This window comes from Triticum aestivum, chromosome 2B (genome assembly GCF_018294505.1).
Source record: "Triticum aestivum cultivar Chinese Spring chromosome 2B, IWGSC CS RefSeq v2.1, whole genome shotgun sequence".
In the NCBI taxonomy this organism is placed as follows: domain Eukaryota; kingdom Viridiplantae; phylum Streptophyta; class Magnoliopsida; order Poales; family Poaceae; genus Triticum; species Triticum aestivum.
Window position 1 is genome coordinate 112,405,668 of NC_057798.1, and position 21,413 is coordinate 112,427,080.

The 21,413-nt window shown below is 42.3% G+C and overlaps 2 protein-coding genes and 1 pseudogene across 5 annotated transcripts; 2 read left to right on the forward strand and 1 right to left on the reverse strand.

Moving 5' to 3' along the window:
• The first annotated feature begins 223 nt into the window (after window positions 1-223).
• LOC123039057 (protein fem-1 homolog C-like) lies at window positions 224-6,588 on the forward strand. The gene is made up of 10 exons (XM_044462364.1): window positions 224-536; window positions 605-639; window positions 3,159-3,308; window positions 3,703-3,789; window positions 3,930-4,058; window positions 4,365-4,517; window positions 4,758-4,859; window positions 5,412-5,591; window positions 5,678-5,757; window positions 6,543-6,588. Exons 1-10 carry the CDS (start codon window positions 224-226, stop codon window positions 6,586-6,588), a joined length of 1,275 nt encoding a protein of 424 aa, XP_044318299.1.
• Window positions 6,589-12,545: 5,957 nt separating this feature from the next.
• Window positions 12,546-16,938, forward strand: LOC123043787 (probable serine/threonine-protein kinase PBL7). 4 transcript variants are annotated; one of them, XM_044466365.1, is made up of 5 exons: window positions 12,546-12,892; window positions 14,430-14,608; window positions 14,756-14,948; window positions 15,424-15,803; window positions 15,912-16,938. In XM_044466365.1, the coding sequence occupies exons 1-5, from the start codon at window positions 12,793-12,795 to the stop codon at window positions 16,449-16,451; spliced, it is 1,392 nt and encodes a 463-aa protein (XP_044322300.1). In that variant the 5' UTR covers window positions 12,546-12,792; the 3' UTR covers window positions 16,452-16,938. The 4 variants fall into 4 exon arrangements, with proteins under 4 accessions (XP_044322300.1, XP_044322301.1, XP_044322298.1 ...); XM_044466366.1 differs by having other exon boundaries at window positions 12,547-12,892; window positions 14,759-14,948; XM_044466363.1 differs by having other exon boundaries at window positions 12,552-12,892; window positions 15,412-15,803.
• Window positions 16,939-17,116: 178 nt separating this feature from the next.
• Window positions 17,117-21,295, reverse strand: LOC123043788 (lipase ZK262.3-like; annotated as a pseudogene).
• Window positions 21,296-21,413: the final 118 nt, after the last annotated feature.

The window sequence follows — 21,413 nt, forward strand, 5'->3', positions numbered from 1 at the left end:
AAATGTTCCATCTTCAAAAATTTGGGCATGGATTTTGATGTGGCCCCAAAATGAAAATCATCCGGGCTTAAAATACCTGCCCTAACGAACCACCGCATATCACGGCGTGCAGGAGCGGCGCGCTGGCGATCGCCTCCCCTCTGCTTCCCCGCGACGACCACTCTCGAGTCTCCAGCGACTTAGTAAGACTGGCGTCTTCTCCGCACGCCCGATCGCCCTGGAGATGGAGGAGACGAAGGCGGCTGCGTCCCCGCACCCGGTCCTGAAGGCTGCTCTGGAGGGCAATCTCCGTCTCCTCAAAGGTACCACAACCATTACCAACCCTCTCCTCCAGCTCCCGACCTTAGTTTCTTCTCCATCGATCGATGCTAATGAGGATAGATCCTCGATCGTATGCTCAGAGCTGGCTCCCGTCGTGGCGGACGAGTGCATCTGGATCCGCGTGCTGTGCGTGGCGGTCATGGAGGGCCGGCTGGACATCTGCGCCTACCTCGTCGAGGACCTCCGCGTCGACGTCAACCAGCCCAACGACCTAGGTTGGATTGTGTCTCTTCCCTTCCCGTCAATTTTGCGCCTTCTATATGAATTGTTTCTCCTTTTGCAGGTGAAGCCGCGCTGTTCATCTCTGCAACTTCCATGGCATATTTGTTTTGCCAAATGTCTATACATAACTCTGTCTTCGATACATTTGGATGATGGCGCGACTTTGAAGATTGAATGTAAAGTAATCCGGATCTAATTCTATATTACAGTAGTTGTTAGCTGTAATATTTTTTGCTCATAACCTGAACATTTTCATTAAAACTGGAGCCAAAATGCCCTTAGTTTACAACACTTTACAAAAGGATGGAAAACACAAAGAGAGCAAAATAGTGTCATGTCATGCCCCAAGGGTAACGACCCTCTTCTTATCCGGTGCCTTCTCAACGGAATGCGCCATGAGATTTGGGGGACCAGTTATGCGAATATGCAAAAGGTTTATAGAGAAGGAGAAGCTATACAGAGGAGAGCAGCCAATTGATTTGTGAATCATCTTCAGCCTTTCACCCTTGCTTTTGTTCCTCATCTCTTGCTGTTGTGTCCCTCCCCTGCCTTGCTGATTTCTCACCACAAACCTTTATATCCCCAAGGACCCTAATTGTTGGCGATCCACCTGGGAGCCACTTCCATCGAATGATTCGTTCGCCAGGGAGAGCAGCTCCCAGTGATCGTTTCTGATCGTTCACTGGGGGCGGGCCAGGGCGAACCCGATTGACTCAAACGACCCAGTTAATTGTTTTTTATTTTAAAAATGTCATGAACAAAAAAACATTTTCTTATAATAAAGCAGAGATAAACCTAAATTTTTAAATGCCATGCTCTGAATTATGAAAAATGGCATGCTACTTTATAAAACTGCCATTTCTCTAATTTATAAATTTACAATGAGTATGATCAAAACAGAAAAAGAAGGTCATGTGATCTAGAAAAAAAATGGCATGCTAAACTTTAAAACTGCCATCCTCTAGATAAAAAATGCCATGAACCAAAAAAAGTACACATTTTCTTATGCAAACAGAGAAAAACATAAATTTATAAGTGTTATGCTCCCAAAAACATGAAAATTGACATGCTACTTTATAAAACTGTCATTTATCTATTTTGTAAATTTAATATTAATATGATAATTAAAATGACATGCCAATAAAAATGAAATTGCCATCCTCTTAATAGTAAAACTGTCATGCCAACAACAATAAAAATGCCATGCTCTCAATAATAAAATTGCCAACCTGTTATCAATAAAATTGCCATCCTCCTAATAATAAAAATAACATGCTCCCATCCCCTTGACAAATAAAAAAATGCCATTTTAATAATATAAAAATAACACGCTCTTAATGATTAAACTTGGATACTCTTAATAATAACAATGTCATGTTATTAGTAATAAGATTGCCATGTACAAAACAAACTTGACTTGTGAACATTAGAAACAATAATTAAATTTGCCACGTGACAAAGTTCAAAAATTTATAAAACTACCATCTTAATTCTTTTTAGTAAAATTGCCATGTACCTAAGAAAATAACATTATTTTGTCATCTAGAAAAAAGGGATGGACTGGGATTGGAGCCCAGTCTCCCAAGTGGAGGCTCGTGTTGCTAGCCAGTTTGGTGGGCGGTGGTGCTTCGAATAGGATATTGTTCGCTGAGTTTTCTATCATAGTGAACCGTTTAAAAAAATTTGACATGTCTCCATTCCCTGCCCTGGGATTTGGTTTTGTGCAATATACCCAAGGGGAGAGAACGCATTTGCTGGAATTGGCCCCCGACGAACGGTCACCAGTTAACATTTTTTATCCCCAATTGCATCCATATATTGGTACTGATCCGCTAGTTTGTCCCATCTGTGTGCTTGGGTCGTGACCAGTGGCGGCGTCAGCCCAGGCTGCTGCCTGGGGCGTGAGCCTCCTTGCATTGCTTGAATGCAGTAACTCTGTAGCACTGTAGCTACAGTGGTCCTAGATCAATCCTGTCGCCGCTACTGGTCGTGACCGGTGCAAAATGGTGAAAAATTAGCCAATGCCTCTCGCTGGGTTGTACATAGCTCCGCCGGTAGTCGTGAAAAATATCCAAAGCGAGGGGGGGGGGGGGGGGGGCAGGCCCCCAGAGTTGTACATAGCTCCGCCGGTAGTCGTGAAAATTAGCCAATGCCTCTCGCTGCGAAGCTGCAAAGTTCACGGGAGGCCTTGCAGTCAACATCGTCGCATCGATTGTCCCATAAGTCAATATCAGCAGCAATTCTTCTATGGAAAGATGCAGAAGGCATCACAAGCTTTTGCAGATGTTGCAAAGGGCAGCAGCATGAAGAGTACCTTTGGCTGCAAGTTTGGATTTCATCCAGCCCAGCAGGAAGAGTGCCTTTGACTGACAAGGAGCCTATCCAGCTTCACGAGCATAGTGACGTCCGCACCCGCCAAGAAAGAAAAAACATAAATTCAAAATATTTTCAATGCTACCAACATTGTACAAACTTGGTCTTCAACGGGAATAGCAGGATCACTAGTAACCTGTGGCCACTAGGCCGTTAATGGGAGAAGCCCTGATCTGTAACTTTCTAAACTAGTTTCATCCATGCATGCTTTGCTGATTTTTGGCTTCTTGTGAAAAACTTCTCTTCCAGGAAATTGTGAAATAGTAGAATTGCTACTTTCAAGGGGAACTGATGTGGATGTTTTCGATTCTAAGCACGGGACCCCCTTGCATGCCGCCACTAATCTTGGTGAAGTTGGCCCGATGAAGGTTTTGTTGGAGCACCATGCAGATGTAAGACACCAGTTTTTCTATTTCTCTTTTTCGTTAAGCAAAAGAAAGAACCTGTTTTATTTAAGGGCCTTCATCTCCCATTTGGGGCTACCATTCACTGAAATAGAGAAATCTTGGTATATGCAGAACTTTTGCTTGATCTAAACCAAAAAATTACGTTGGTACATTGTAAAACCATGTATTCAACATTTGACCATAGTACTTCTCTTTAAGTGAAACATGCTCACTTTTCCACAGGTGTTGTAAATTTTATGTCTAACTTCCATTAAAAAAATCCATGCGTTTCCATGAGAAATATCAATGTATGTAAACATATAATGGCCTCATGTTATTTCTCTATTGTACCTTTGTTTTTCAAGTATAAGAAAATGATTTCTTTTTTCACTTTCCACAGCCTAATAAGGTTTTGGACCTTGATAGTACCCCACTGAGTATGGCCATACAGAAAGAATCGTTGGAATGCGTTAAGCTACTCATTGAGGTCAGTAATATTTCTTCTTATCAAGATTCTTAAGAGTAATCTGTAGATGCTGCTTCACTTAATTTTGGGTGGATGTGTCTTCTGAGGATGACATCTCAAGCACCTACTCAAATAATCAGATAGTAATTCTGTTTACACAGGCTGGTGCTGATGTGAATAAGACTGACTATATCGGTGTTACTCAATTGATGGTGGCTGCAAACAACGGCTTACCTGATATCATGAGGTGCTTACTAGATGCTGGTGCTAACCCCAACACTGGAGATGCAGTGAGTCTTACCGTTTCCTCTTTTCTGTTCTTATCATATATTACTCCCTCCGTTCCATATTAATTGTTGCTAAAGCTGTTCTTACTGTTACCGTGTAATAATAACAATTTTCTATGCAATGTCTATACAGCCATTTTTGGTATAACTTTTTTGAAATTCTAAATTAACTACTAGTGTCTGAATTATCTGCAAGCACAACTGACATATACATTGGTGATGACTACTCGCCAAATCTCTTTCTCAAATGTACGCCATTTTGTATTAGTGATTAATTCTGAAATCAGCTATCGCTAATTTGACTTGCAGTTCGGTACGACTCCAATTGAGATTGCTGCACTAAAAGGCAGAAGGAATATGGTTGAAATGTTGTTTCCTCTAACTTCTCCTATTTCAACATTGCCGGATTGGAGTACTGATGGTATCATGTCTCATGTGAAATCCTTTGGTTTGAACCCAAGGGTATGTATTTCACTATTTCCTTCTATGCACAATTGCAGTTCCATTATATATTACTACTATTTACCATTAATAGGTGTCATCAAATTCTTGTACAGTTCTGACTATGCTCTCTAATGATATCCGTATATAATAACAGAAAATGTTATGCACATGTTATGAAGTCATTGCTAATGTCTAAATGCAACTTCTTGCCTCTTTTTTGTAAATGTTTTTTTCTGACCAACAATATTTTGTGATCAGGATAAAAATAAGTGTGAAAAGAGAAGAGCTGAGCTGAAATTACAAGCTACAGAGGCTTTTAATAGGAAGGAATATCTGATAGCAGGAGAACTATATACTTGTGTAAGTCACTCAGCTGCTTGCTGCAACACCATAGCTCTGTCAACACCTTACAGAAGTTACTTTTGATGCTACCTTAATTTGGTATTTATTTTCATGAGAGTTTCCTACCCCATATTCATTGAACTTGGAAAAAATATTATGTACAGATAAGCAAAAGCAAAATGCGAAAAACATTGAAAGATTATAGAACAAAAAACTTCTGACTTGTGACCAAGTTTTCCTGCACTGTTTATGGTGGGAAGTTAGGTTAGCTAGATTGGCTAGGCCTTCTTTTTCTCTCTGAATGTTATTTTAATGTTGTGCTTTCTCCTTAATAAAAAATGGTGTGCTTTCGAAAGTGTTACTAAAATGTGAACTTTTCAGTATTTAGTTTAGCCCCACTCACATACAAATGTTTCAAAAAAAATTAAGTTAGAATTTTTCAGATGTTTTCTCTCTCTGAGTTTGTAGCTAGCAATGCTTAGTAGTTTAAATCTCATGGGTGATTTTTTTTAATATTGGTGTATGCATCACTACCATGTTACATCAACCACCTCTGCGGTTGGTATCCAGGCAATGAAATTCGAGCCTAGTCCTAAAGATCTTGCAATCCTGCTAGCAAATAGGAGCTTCTGCTTGTTGCGCCTCGGAAGAGGAAAAGATGCTCTCTCTGATGCTGATGCGTGCACAATGGTGAGACCTCGTTGGCCCAAAGGCTACTACCGAAAAGGCGCGGCTTTAATGTTGCAGGAGGTAACAAAAATTAGGAACACAATAGTAATACCGAATCTTTCGTAGCCATGGTCGGAATTGATCATCTGCTTGGTGTCTATTTACAGGACTATGAAAAGGCATCCGAGGCTTTTGAAGATGGCTTGAAGCTGGATCCTACAAATGTTGATATTGCAAATGCTTTAAGGCAACCGTTCCATGTTTTGATTTTGCGTAGTATTATGCGTTAGTGGTGGGCAGGGTCTTCCGTAACTAATTCGGGCATTAGATCTGAATGACCGAGTTGTTTCGGGCAATGAATCCTGGCACCCAAAAAGACAGCATTGACAGAATTTGCGAGTTCTGAATGTTGAACGTTGGTCATGATCGTAATTTGCTATTGCTTATGAGTTATCATGCTTAATGTTGTGTTTCTTGCTGCCATTTGACGTGAATCTATGCAGTGTAATACTGTCGAGAAGCCTACAGAAATGGTACTGTAGTAAAAATTTGCACTGAAATCCCATCCAAATTTGCTGCTGTCTGCCACTTTCATATTGTTCAGTCACGACCGAAAGACTGACAGAATTTCTGGGTACCAGAATTACCAATATGACCAAGGCAGTTAGTTTGTTCATCTAATCTGGATGGCCGAGTTATTAAAAGGTCGAAATAACAATACTGGATTTTCTGTCATGACGAATGCCCAGCCCTTCATATTACACGCGGTCCCGCCTGCTTGATTGGTTTGAGAATCACGTGGATTCAGTCCCTTATTTCTAAAAAAAAAAACTTGGATTCAGTCATTTTTGCGTATATCGGAATTCAGAGTTACAATTGCGGCCGTGTTTCTGAAAATTCTAGATAAATCTACATAGGGAAGAGGGTCCAATTATTCATGTTGCTATGTGCATGCTTTTGTTACACTATTTGCTCTCCGGGAAACGTAGTAGTGCAGAAATCTCACGCATGAAAATGTTGTTGTTGTTGCAGGGAAGCCCGGGAGGCACTGAAGAACAACGATTGTGCTGAGAAGTAACAAGGGCTTCGTTCTTATGCAGTCTGTCGTGCCTGGAGAAGTTCAGGACCTGTTTTGAACTAGCTTTTCGTCGGTCTTGGCGTTCGGTAATGTCCGAAAATTCAGTCTTTTCATTTCGGTCTCCTATATGATTCGGCCATAGATTTGATGCCCGGGTTGTCTCTGTCATTTTGAATGACTGATAATTCGGGTTCCTGGAAATTCCGTCAGTTTTTCAGTCAGGAACAAACAGTATGGCAGTGGCTGTATTTCAGCAGAATTTTTTACTTGCATCTCGGTAGGCATCTCGACAGTGTTACGTTGCGTATATTCACATCAGGTGGCATGGCATCACAATAACGTTTGTTTAAGCATGTGATAACCCAAAAGGCAATAGCAATTTGCGATCATGATCAACATTCAGAGCAGACAAAAATCAGGCAATTCGTTTAGCGGAATCTGGTCAACGGTGTACTGCCCATCCCTGTATGTATAGCTCCGCGTATGCCAGTTATTGTACTCCCTCCGTCCGGAAATACTTGTCATCAAAATGGATAAAAAGGGATGTATCTAGAACTAATATACATCTAGATACATCCCCTGTATCTAGAACTAATATACATCTATGGGTTGAGATCCTCTACAGTATTGCACCCTGTTGTAGTGCAGATAACTAGTGGGGTCGGATCCACATGGCAGCGACCGTACTGCACCATATGCTACTGCAGAGGATCCTAACCCTATATCTAGATACATTCCCTTTTATCCATTTTGATGACAAGTATTTTTGGACGGAGGAAGTATTTGTCTGGTGCTCAACAGTCGCAAGAATTCAAACTAAATACAGTATGCTTTTTGTAGGCCTTCCGTGTAATAACACAATTGTCGGTGCAGCTATATATCCTGATGATACTAGTACTCTGTATATGTGCCAGACGACCTCGTATGCGATGCATTGGTTTCGCACGGTTCAATTTAACCATACACTAAAACCCGGGTTCGTCAGTTAAAAAAACCCGGGTTCTTAGCAAACCCGTCACGAGTAGCAGTACATATCATCGCGAGACTGGTTCACCGCAATCTGTATCGTCCCCGGTTCACTCAAATGAAATCGCGCGCCCTGTTCAGTGCCGTGCACGCACGCAAGAAATACGACGTGCATGCGTGAGGTGTGTCGTCCAGGTACGGCCACGCACGCACGCGTCGGCCATCTCATCATCGCCTCCCCGTGCCATCGGCTACATGCCGCCGTCGGCGCCGTGCGACCAGGGATGCAATTGCTACGTGTGAGGAGCGGATGAACGCGCCGGGCGCGCGACCGAGAGCGGCGGCGACACGCTTGCTAGCTGCCATTGCCGTCCGCTCCATGCGACCCCGATCGATCACCGGATGGCTGGCTCGCATATATCCTATCATGATGCGACCCTAATAGCTGGCGATCGATCGCCTCGGAGCTGAACGATTCGTTCACCACGGGGGCAGCTCCTATCGATCGTTTGTGATCGTTTGCTGGGGCGGGCCAGGTGGCGACCCTGATTGACCCAAAATGCCTAGTTAATTGTGTTTTCAGTTTAAAAAATGTCATGAACAAAAAAACTTTTCTTATAAAAACAGAGAAAAGGACCAAAAATTTTAAATGTCATGCTCTGAATTTATGAAAAATGCCGTCCTCTAATATCAGAAATTAATCATGGATATTAAAAATATATTTAAACTTGCCATGGTCCAATAATTTAAGGCGCCATGTCAAAAAATAAGAAGAAAAAAATGCCATCACTTAATAATAATAAATAATAAATGACATATCATAATAATAAAAATGTCATGTACAAAAACAAGCTTGACTTGTGAACCATTTGGAATGAATGGTGGGCTATATCAGAAAACAATGAACTTGACCTGTGAAACACAAAAAAGAAAATGTATAAATTGCCATGTGACATAGCTTGAAAATTGGCGTGTGATATAGTTCGAAAAAATGCCATATCATAATAATAAGAATGTCATGTACAAAAGCAAACTTGGCTTGTGAAACAAGAAGAAAAGAAAATGTTTAAATTTCCCCTCAAAAAAAAGAAAAAAAGAAAATGTTTAAATTGCCATGTGACATAGTTCAAATATTTATAAACTGTCATGATAATATTTTCTAGATCATTGCCATCCGGTGAGAAAAGAAGAAACTGGGATCCAATCCCAGGTCTCATAGGTGGAGGGGCGCGGCACTAGCCAATGCGGTGGATGTAATGTTTTGAATGGTAACGTGTTCACCTGCTTTTATCTTATAGCGAACTAGTTTAAAAATCCAACGTGGCTACAACAATCCTACGCCAAGATTCGTGCAAACAAATCCTGCAGGAGAGAGCGCGTTCGCTGGAATTGGCCCCCTGGCGAACGGTCGCCAGATAGCACTTCCGTCGAGAAAAAGATTATGTAAATTCAAAAGAAAATATGGAACCATACATATGAATTAAATGTTGGAGTTTAAATATATTTTTGACATGTGCAATAGCAGAATTTTGAGTAAACTTGGCTCAGCATTTCAGCCACACAATTGGAACCGGTTGCTCAAGGCCCGAGCTTCTGTAATTCTACGTATATTCTCCGTTCTCCACGCAGAGAAAAATGCCGTATCCCCTCGCGGACAAAATGAAAATCGACTGTATTATTGCCATATCCAGAACCATCTGTACCGTACTGTATTTCTCTGGCTAGGCTAGCTACCCCATCCGCGTGGCATGTTCAGGCGGCAATATTGAAAGCATAATCATGCATGGCGACGTGATTACAGCGGGCTGGCTGGCTTAAATAAACCTGCGAGACAGGCAAATGGGCGCACACGAGCCAACCAGCCAGACAGATCGATGTAAGCTAGAGTACAACCGAATAATGCAGCTGGTCAGGTGACGACCGACGAGCTAGATAGTCAAACGGGACGGAACGGGTGGACGCGCCTCACTGGGCGTGCCATTTCCCGATGGCGACAGACGCGTATGTATAAAATCTCTTGCCTATTCACCGTTTGGCACCATGCGGACAAATGGATTTTGGTTAATGACCATGTAAAAATGCACGACCGTGTCATCTAGTATCAAATGATAATATTTCTTATCTATCCAACGCGTCGCTCGCTCTCCCTCAAAAAAAAGCTCGCTCGGATCGCCTCGTAGCCAGCCGCCGCCTCCCCAAAACTAGGGTTCTTTGCCTCCCACCGGCGCCGGTGCCGGTCCGTCCCGTCTCCGGTGGCCTTAGGGCCATGGAGGCGGAGTGGATCTCGGCCCATGCCGGTGGGAGGGTTCCGCTTTCATTTTTTTTTCGAGCTTTGTTAGGGTTTATGTCCTGTTTAGGAAGGCGAGACGGCGGCGGCTCCCTGAAGATGGAATCCCCGTTCCGGTGATGTGTGTAGCATCATCGGTGGGCGTGTGGAGGTGTATCTCCGGCGGATCTGTCTTTGGTGGATTTGCTCGGATCTGTTCGTCGTTCGTCTTCGTTCGTGTGTCTTCAGGTTGGATCATTTTGATCTACACTCTTCATCTGCGGCGGTTGCTGTTCTGGTGCGTTGGTTCCATGGGGCCTTAGCACGACGACTTCCCGACTGTCTACTACAACAATGTTTGCCCGGCTCTGTCGAGGGAGGGGCGATGACAGCGGCGCGCCTTCGGCTCGCTTCAGTGCTTGTAGTCGTCGCTAGGTGGACTACGGTTCTGGATGTAATTTTTGTTATTTCTAGTGTCCGTTGTACTACCATGATTGAAGATGAATAGATTGAAAGTTTTTCCGCAAAAAAAAAATGATAATATTTCTTCCGGTTGGTTTACAAGTTGGGCATGGATTATTTAGGTCTTCAATTTGACTAATAAAATATGTGTAATATGTCACAAGAATATGTGTTTAGAAACTTCATTCGACAAGGAATCTAAATATATATTTTTATGACATATAACACAACGTTTCGCTAGTCAAACAAAAGAAATGAAAACTCGCGTGCAACTTATAAACCCAACCCAAAGGAGTATCCAATGTGTGTTCGATCTTGTAAAACCGAGAAAAAAGTAGTAGTATTTGCCCCATCGGTACGCCTCCAAACCCTCAAAAAAAGGGTGAATAGGTTACTCTGAAGGGCTTTTGCCGCCGTCGGTTCTCCTCCCCTCCGGGTGCCTTCCAATGCGCGTGGGGTGGGAGGGGGGGGGGTGCGGGCCGGGGTGGTTTTGTGGTCTCCCTTCGTCCTACCCATAGCTATGGTTAAGTCTAGGTGTCTAGCCAGTGATGATGCCATCAGTGACAAGGAATAAGACCTCTTTGTTATGCCTCATTTTGGCGATGTTGTTTGGTACTGGCGGATGGTATGTGGAGCTTCAGTTAGGTTAGAGCTTGGGCCTCGTTTTTGTCTTTGTTTTTCTTCTAGGTGACTGGCAGCGTCCTGCCGAGGGGGTGATGCGGTGGCATGAATTTGTTTTTTGTTCCCTTCTCCTTCTGATGAAGGTCAGTCAGATGTGGCTCTGCCTTGTGAGGTTTGAGCCCCCCTTCTCTGTTAGACTGAATTTGTGATTATCTTCTAGCCCACCTCGGTGCCAACTTCTCCGAGACGACGATCTGGCTAGATTATGCTCAACTTGGTCTTCTGGTCTACACCGATGACTTTCCAATCGCTATGTTTTCAAGCTCTTGAGTTTCAACAAGGTTGCTCCAATAAGACAAAGCTTAACCTATAGATGCAAAAGGAAGACGGTGTTGTTTTCATCGAGAATTTGCCATAATGTTTTATTCTTTCAAGAGCGTTCTTACAAGAACCGGTTTTATCTAATATATATGGCTTGAGTGCTTATGTAAAATAACAATGGAAATAATAATAGTAATAGTAATAATAATAATCAATATACATATTGTTTTTAGCAGGAGGTGACGTTCCAATGGACATCGAGACGCCCCTTATGATTTCACTGATCTCAATCTAGTTTTCAATAGCCCATACGTGAGAGCGGACTCATGACAATGTGCATCTATAGAAATAAAAATAAAATGTATGGGCTACGCTGGTTCAAATCCAGCTCGGCCCAAACCAAAAATACTAGTTATGAGAGAGATATGAATATGAACTCTTTTGTTTTGGTTTGGACTCATGACATTTTATTCCATTTTATGAGAGAGATATGAATATGAACTCTTTTGTTTTTCTTCCATAAAATAAAATGTCTGATCTATAGAAATAAAAGATAAAGAAAAAAGGGATTTTTTTTTCTAATCCATATCTCTCTCATTCCTTTCTTACAAACAAAAGAGTTTTTCTTATTGAAGGCTGGATTATTATCCATTTTTAGTGATAAAAAATCACGACATACTAGTTATATCACTCTCACTATACCCACGTATAATATGTGGGTATGTAGAATACTCTCTTCATTCAATACAATATGTTTTGTACATCTTAATATGGACTATATACAGTCTGAAATAAGCGAACAAACACATTGAAACTTGTCTATATACATTTGACTCAAAAAAAGTAAAAGATCTTATATTTGTGAACCAGGGAGTATTTATTTAGTGTTTCTACATAAGACTATTTGTTAAGTACTACTCCCTCCGTCCAGAAATACTTATCGAGGAAATAGATTAAAAAAATATATCTAGAACTTAAATACGTCTAGATACATCCATCTTTTTGACAAGTATTTCTGGACGGAGGGAGTATTTTATTATACATATGAACTAATGCGTTTGACCTTTGCAAATGAGCATATACACTGTACCGAAGGATTCAAAAGATACCAGGTGAGATGGCATTCAAATCCAGCCTTGTGTCATGTCAAACCCTATATCGAATACTGGTATACTCCTACCTTATACTACGAGCAATCCCAATCAGAATAGTTTTAAATTTCTTGTTGAAACCATAAAAGGCGCCCCTTTTCTGTAACCATCCCCCCCTTTAGCTCGACAAAATGACAGCGCAACTACCTCAGCTCGGCTCAACTGGCCACCAGCAAACTGCCTCGCCAAGAACACTTCAACAGCCATTATAATATTCACGAAATTTGCCCTCCCGAGCTGCCCTTTTGCTCCACGCCTCTCCGCTCTCCGGTTTTGACTCGCCATCCATCCCCTCTCCCCGTCTGCCCCCCAAAGATTTTTACTTTCCACGCCGGGGAGATCAGCACGGTGGGCGGTCCAAAGATCGAGCCGTCGCGCCGGGGTTTCTTGGCTGGCATTTTCTGACAGCCGCGGGGGATGAGCTGCTTCCCGTGCTCGGGGTCCTCGGGGAAGGCCGGGGAGGACGCGGCGGCGTTCTCGCCGTCGCCCCGGCCGTCGGCGGCGAAGCCGGCGCCAGGTAACGTCCGCATCTTGACTTGACTTGACCTGCCCAGCTTCTGCGCAGACCGGAAGGACTGAATCCTTTGGTCATTCTGATTCCTGTCTCGTCCGTTCAGATGTCTGATGATTTTTAGTGATTTCTGAGCATTGATTCAGGCATAAAAAGGTTATTGTTCTTTGATGGTACAAGAGGCCTAGCTGATCCCTAATTGCCATTTTTTTAGAACGCCTAATTGCCAATTGGTTGGGGCGGTTGAGTCGTTGAAGTGGACATGGATCATGTGCTCACCTGTAGCATCTTGATTTATCGGGCCCAGAAACGGGGACTAAGCGAATTAGTTTTGTATATTTTGATTCCTTGCATGTAGAAGAGTATATTCGATCGCGGTAGATGATTCATTCATTTATTCAGATGTTAGTCTGAATTCTTGCTGAGGTAGTGGTGGTGAAGGGGACACACAAAAGAACTATTTCTTGTCAAAAGAATTGTATCTGTTTTTTTCTTTCTGAACTTAAGTTGCGTGAAAGGGAGAGAAATGTCTGATGTGAAGTTTGCGGTTGCAGTGATTTTGCTACCAAACTTTCTGTCTGAAGCAACTGAAGAAACAAATATTTGATGTGTTGTTTACACTTGTGGTCTCTGACTTACTCTTCGGGGTGGCTATTCGGTTGCTTCAAGCTTGCTTGAATTAGATTTCACCCTTTGCTCGGTTGTTGGGGCCGATGAAGAGTTTGAAGCGAGCGCCACAGTATAGTTTTTAGCTGCTGCCTGCTTGAACATGCAAGTCTGATCCCTGATTAGAAGTACACATGATCCTGTATATTTGCTTGTCCTTCTGGCTGCTACAGTTTCTCATCTACCTGCAGCCAGAAGTATTTTACATCACATAATAATTATCTAAAACCGATTTAGATGTTGTTTGCTCACTGACAGGGTGGTGGTACAAGAGATTTATGTTTGATTAATTCTTTTCTTCAGTGCACAGTGGTACTGTTATGCAGAAATAACAGATATGTTTCTCTAATGCTAGTTAAATTTCTCATGAGGTGATACGATACGAGTTTTCATTGTACATATCTGCTTGGTGTTTAAACTTGAAATTAATTAACTATAAGATCCATAAAGTGTCGGTGGTACCTTTTTTATATCATTATAAAAATGGTCTGCTTTTAATGGGATGCTCGTGATCGTGAAGGTATTTATATTGGAGCTACCTAGGATAGCTGTTCTGTACTGACTGTACATCACTTCAACAACTCAAAAGTGTAGTATCTTGCACTTCAATTCAACTTATGCCACCAACTAGATGTTATTAAGTGTAAATGGCAGTTCTGAACAAGTTAGGGCAGTAGAGTATTCGACAACAGATGTGAATGCACCAACAGGTCTTCAGGTCATCGAATGTTAGATATGTATTATAGCTGTTTATGCGTCATGGTCCATTTCTTTAGGTCCTTGCCTTTTATATTTCCTGGACTATATGATATTTGCATTCAAGAAAGCTTATAATTGAGGAACTATATGCTAATGTTTTTCTGGTGGGTGGGTCCAGATCGATCCAATTCTCGTAGTTCAAGCTCTGTTCGCAGAGGAGGAAGCATTCCACATGGCCCGGCAAAGATTTTCACTTTCCGAGAGCTAGCTATTGCTACCAAGAATTTCAGAAAAGATTGTTTGTTGGGTGAAGGTGGTTTTGGTCGTGTCTATAAAGGGCACATGGAGAATGGACAGGTTTGTTATCTCTAGCCTTGTTAACTTTTATTTCCCTTTTCTGTTAAAAAGAGCAATGGGTGTTATCTTTCATGTACTGCAACTTAGGAGATAGATTTATTGGTAATTTCCATGACGTTTCTTACCCATTTTGCCTGTGTCATTTAGCAGGTTATTGCTGTGAAGCAACTCGACAGAAACGGTTTCCAAGGAAATCGTGAATTTCTTGTGGAGGTTCTCATGCTAAGCCTCTTGCACCATCCCAATCTTGTCAGATTAATTGGTTATTGCGCAGATGGTGATCAGCGCCTCCTTGTTTATGAGTATATGTTATTGGGATCGTTAGAAAATCATCTGCATGGTACGCTTCTCATTGTATGGTTTCCTGTCCTATAAAAATAATTCTCAGTGGTTGATTGCAATTGGTATTTACATATTACCAGTATCTTGATATTTAGTTGGCTTGCCTTCATAAAGAACATGTAAGAGCAATAACTTCTATACATGTATAGGTGTGGTAAATATGCAGAAAACCCCTTATACAATGGGGATATCCCATGGCTAACATATACAACTCTAAAAAAACAGATAGTGGTCCTATTATTTCAGCTTCCTTAAGGGTCAAATCACAAACAATTTCAGCTTCAGTTTCAGCATTTTCAAATTGATTTATTACCTGTTACATTTGACATCTTAGTTATCCGCCATCCGAAACCTTTTCTAGAACTCTTAAGAAAAAATATACACGTTGTTCATCCCCTCAACAAGAGCTTGCCATCCATATTTCTTCTTTTGTACTAACTCATGGATCACTCTCTGGAAAGACCGCCCACCAGACAGGGAACCCCTTGATTGGAATGCAAGGATGAGGATTGCTGTTGGTGCAGCGAAGGGTTTGGAGTACCTGCATGATAAGGCAAATCCACCGGTCATATATAGAGATTTCAAACCATCAAATATTCTTCTGAGTGAAGATTATTACCCGAAGCTGTCTGACTTTGGGCTTGCTAAACTTGGCCCTGTTGGTGAAAACACTCATGTATCAACAAGAGTTATGGGAACGTATGGCTATTGCGCTCCTGAATATGCGATGACAGGGCAGTTGACAGTAAAGTCTGATGTTTACAGTTTTGGTGTTGTGTTCCTTGAACTTGTTACAGGTCGGAGAGCCATTGATCACACCAAGCCTGATGGGGAGTCAAATCTTGTTGCATGGGTACGTTCAACCGCACTAAGTTACCTCCCATCAGTTTTGGTGTAGAGGAGATGAACATTTTTCTCATTTCTTCATAGGTGCCAAGTGTCTGATCCATATAAATTGCAGGCTCGCCCGATGTTCAGGGACCGTCGAAAGTTCTGCCAGATGGCCGACCCATTGCTGCAAGGCCGGTATCCCAAGAGGGGTTTGTACCAGGCTTTAGCCGTTGCAGCAATGTGTTTGCAGGAGAAAGCGGCGTCACGGCCCCTCATAGGGGACATTGTCACTGCACTTTCTTATCTAGCTTCCCAGCATTATGATCCGAAAAGCTGTAGGACCTGCCCGTCTACCCCAAGGGCGAAAGCACACCGACGGACAACCAGTTGTGTTCCTGATGCTCAACGTGCAGCTGACACGCTTAACTGGGACGCCGTGGACTTGAGAAGAAAGGAGGCTAGAGGAGGGGAGTTTGAAGAGGACCTCAGTGAAGGCTGCTGCAGTGGCAGTAGCTCTGGGAGGAATGATGGCTTGGATGTGCCAGTACTGCTTGCCTTGCACAGTGGGAAGTCTTACGGTGAAGCTGATAGAGATCGCAAGTCTGCTGTCAAGGTCGATGCCCATGAGAAACCGAGAGCAGATCCTGGCAAATATAACAGGCAGGTTTGAATTTGATGGCCTTTACGAACGGGCAGCGCTGCCAGGCTTGTGTTTACAGACCAGCCCTCTGCTCTCAGCCAGGCTTGTGTTTCCCCACTCCTGTTGACCATACATTACACTCCATGGGTTTTTGTTGTTTCTACTGAGCACTTATCACATACCGTATTGCGAAAGGAAGACGATGTTCAACTGCTGGGAATCTGTCTCCCAGGATGCCTGCTTCGATCAATAACAGCGTCACTCGACGTATAGAAGATCACCCCCTTTGTATTTATCGTCTAGGATAAGGTTTTCTTTGGTTTTTGGTATTGCCATATATGTTTTGTGCATCGAAAAAGAGTTGTCTTGTAAGTAATCCTGCTATTAGAGGATTTTTCCTTTTGTCCATACCTTGTAAGAATGTATAAAAGGAATGATGATCTGTAGAGGATATATCACAATCAGGCATGGTTGTACAGACTAAAGTAAATGATATACAAGTTTTTTGGAGTGTGAATATGAATGTTTTCGTTCTAACTGCTGTGAAAGGTAGCCAAATACTGGAATCTGAATAAACAACTATTCAGAACAGAATTTGCCTCTTTTTCTCAAGTGTGGGTCAGATTTCAGTTTAGAATTCTATGAAACATCTAGTGATTTCAGTTTAGAATTCTATGAAACATCTAGTAGATACATTTCATGGCAATGTTCTCAATTTATTCTGCTTTATTTCCCAGATTGGAGACATCTGTATAGATATCTGCATGGGTATTGTATTTTTTACAAGATGCAAACACAGAGACGGATCTTTCGTGCATCCGACAAGAGTTTACACTCTAGAGCCTATAATTCGTGTCTACATTCCTACATATTCACAGGCTATGAAAGAACAATGTACAACCCAATCTGAATGAAATTCCCCAACTGAAGCCCCCCTTCTTCAAGAGAAAGAAAAGGCGCCATCTTCTGCACTAAATTGGTGTTAACAATGCTGTATGCTATCTGGAACTGCTCCAGTCTGTCTGCATGCTATTCTCGACAATGGAGACCTCGACGCCGTGCTTTGTCATGATGATGTTGCTGCCGAGATCCTTACGTAATCGCTCAACGCTTTGTGCTGTGATGATTCTGCAGGTGCTCCAGTCATCTGATTCCATGTCTACTCCCAGGTATGTGAAATGGTCCTGAATGCTCAGGCTCAATATGGAGAGGCACCTAGTAAAACGATCGATGGGGATAATGTCAGAACTAGGAGCTAAAGAGACAAGCAGTTGAGCCGCAAGGAAGGTCTGTGCTCTGTAAAAACCTGCAGCAGTTTGGGTCTTCGCCGCTGGCATCACATATCTGTTCCGTTGTGTTGCCATCAGATTCGTTGATCCATACCTAAAATATGAGCAAGCACTAAGCATAACACAGCGATAAAGGCTTCCTAGGAGTTGGAAAGCATATTTATAAGTTTGTGCCCAAGGTATACCTCTCTTGGGAAGTGGTGGTACGTCAGTTTGGAAAGAAAGGAGAAATAAGGTGGCAAATGCGGCACAATATCATGTCCGTGTACCAGTCGAATTGTGTTTGGTACATATTTGGCAAAGTAGGAGGCGAAAACAGCATTGCCGACACGAGGCTGTCCGAAAGTCATGAGTTGAACATTGTCGCTTCCGAGCTTGATCTGTGGATAGGGTTTGAAGAGAAAAATCAACAGCTTACATAATAACAAGCCTCAAATATTAGAGTGCTGGTGTTAGGAATTTGATACAAGACCGCAATTTATAACCTGGGAGGAATTAAGAGTCTGGACATTGAATGTATTTGTGAAACATTGGATCTTGTGTACTTACAGCAAGATCGAGTGCACAGAAGGCAGCCATGGCTCCTCCCATTGAGTGCCCTGTGACTATGATGCCGATATCCCCATATTTCTTTCTTGCCTTGTGCACAGCACTTGTGATAGCTAGACGCAAAATTGTATTATTATAGGAGGAGAAAAATCCACTGTGCACCTTTAACCAGAGTAGTAGAAAGTCTTTTAGCAAAAAGGTGCATCTGCCTTTCCTTTTCTCTTTTAAGAAAGTATAAACAGTTTATTGGCAATAACCTTTGCATTTGGCATGTCTGGATAGCTTAGATCAAGCTGCTTCCATACCAAGTCCTTGATCCAATTCTGCACACTGAGCAAGCAAATCTAAAACATAAATGACATGTAACTCAAGAAATCAGAATAGTAACACATAAAGCATACCGAACTGGGAATACTAGAAGCACATGCAATTTGATTAGTACCTGTTCTCTTGAGTCCCTCTGATTGCAACTATTATGGCATTTAGATTGTGAGCTACACCGACAAATGCCTGTCACATTGTTCACCCGTAGAATGGCAGGTGAAAGGAAGGCCATATCATGAAAAGTTCAGTACACTTGATAATAAATATGCCCCAAATTTATGACAACTTAAAATGGAGTGTGTTAAGATAGGAACCTGCAAGCAGTTCTCCACATCAACAATTAGAGACCTCATCTCGAAGTCCTATTTCAGAAGTAGGTGAATGTATAAATAAGAAATGACAGATTCTATAAGCTGTATAGTTGACGGGCTGCTGCATATGACACCTAACCAACCATTGGCGAGCATCTTGATAGATCCCTTACTGTTTGAACAGTTATAATTTCAGGAAAACAAATAAGCACCCCTAGATACTCCCTCCGTCCCAAAATTCTTGTCTTAGATTTGTCTAAATACGGATGTATCAAGTCACGTTTTAGTATTAGGTACATCCGTATCTAGACAAATTTAAGACAATAATTTTGGGACGGAGGGAGTAGATATGAATGGAAGAGAACAGTTGGACGGTTTCTTACTTGAGTCAAGTCATTGCATCTTGAGCATGTCCATGTATACAAAGCTGTTAAATCTGTCATATACACCTGCAGACAGTATTTAGTTAATTTGACTTAACAAGATTCAAGACAAAGACAAACTAAAGCTCTATTTAGAAAGCATGACATGCATTTAATGCAATAATGAGCATAAGTTAAACTTACAGCCGAAGCATACTCCACGATGGTCTTAGCAAGAGTATGATCATATATAAGACTCTGACCGTGATTCTTGACAGAGAACTCTGCGATAATGAAAACAGTTAGTTTATTAGCATATTAAATGATGCAATAACACAAGTGCAGAAGATCAATTTCAGATATAAGAAGATGCCAAAGCAGATGGACAAACATTTATGCCAAGAAAAACAAATTGAACAAACTGAAAGCAAACAGAATAAATGACCCCAATTGATTTTTGCCTGTCATATCTGTGGCAGCTTTTAGCACAAGTTCACTTTGATTAAGTTTGTGTATAGAACAAAAGTAAGTTCTAATTACCAGGAGAGGTTAAGCATGAACGGGTGACAGCCAAGTTAAAAGGGCATAGATGATTCAATTTCACCTATTCTCATGTCCTGAAGGCTGAAACCACTTATATTCACAAATCACAGAATCCACCTAGAGCAAGTGGATAACTGAAAATATTGCAATGATATGAGTATATGACAGACAGAAATCAGTTGGGGGCCTTATCAAATAGGAGTATTAGGTTAAGTGCCATATGTTGTAAACGCACTAGATCTGTCAAGCCAAGCTCCAAAAGAAGTTATGATGGTCTTTTGCTGTGAATCACTGAAAATAATGCTTAGATATGGCAGCTAAAGATCAATTGGGGGCATCATGGATGATGCTAGTAGAATCCCCAGAGCAAGTCAAGCTCCACAACAGTATAATGGCTGTTTGCCTGCCACGGTTCATCGACTCGTTCTTCTTAATTCAACACTTCTATTTTCTGGAGGTGACCAACCATATGCAACCAGAACTTCGTTATGTTAACAAGGCACCAGGTATGTTCCAACTGTCAGCCACCTAATTTCCTTTTCTGTCCACACAAAGATAGTACAACTTTTTCCAGATGTTTGGATACAACCCCCAAGGCCCCAGCCACAACAACAAGAAGCGCATTCAATTAGTTGAGTTGTTGGCCAGTGCGCGGCTAACAGGCAATCAGAACTTGGCGAAATTTACAGGGAGCAGGGCAATTTCGTCAGTCTGCCACAGCTGCCCCCTTCCTCTCCCTGCATGATTACACCTTTTGAAAAGCCTGCGTATGCACTGACATTCATCTTATGCTTTCTCTAATTATGGCAGTCAGAATGAATTCAGTAAACAGCCCGATCGCTACTGAATTAGCTAACACGTTCTTGGAAATTCATTTGAGGAAAACTTAGAACAGTCACCCAACAAGCAAGCATCAAAATTGGTAACCGAAGCACGTTTGTGATATGTTCTACTTACTATGTTTCGCAAAGAAAAAGGAAAGAAAAGGTAACCAAGACCATACCTCGTCTTCCATGGCAAGCGGAGAGCAGCAGGAGCACCAGAGCCAGCACGCCGGCCCGCCTCCACCTCCCCATGAACGAACCTGCAGGGCACATCCTCCAAACTGTCACCACACAGACAAGGGGGAACAAGAAGCGGCTGAGTATGGAGCCCTCGGCGGCATGAAAATGCGGAGGGGGAAATGAGCGGCGTCCAGAACCAAATTGACGGAAACCGAGCTTGGATTTGGCGAGTCGTGGGCAGAACAAGAGACGGGGAGAAGGAGGGAGTTTAGGGGAGGGCGATTTGGTACCTCGGCGGCGGCGGCGGCGGCGGCTGGAAATGGGTGGGAAGAAGGTGAGGTGAGATTGGATTGGAGCTGGAGGGGGAGGGGGGAGGCAAGAAGCGGATGGCGGTCGCTGAGCTCTATTAATGCGGCGCGGAAGGGAAGATGGAAAAGCAGAATCGAAAACGAAAATGCTATTGGAGCCTGAGCTCATCTGCTCCCCTGTAAATGCGGAGTAGTAAATTCGAAAAAATAATATAAATTACTACTATTTGGACATCGAATATGCTCGGGTGCTCGTGTGGAATTTCATTCCAGGACGACATCCGTGGTGCTTTGAAAATTAA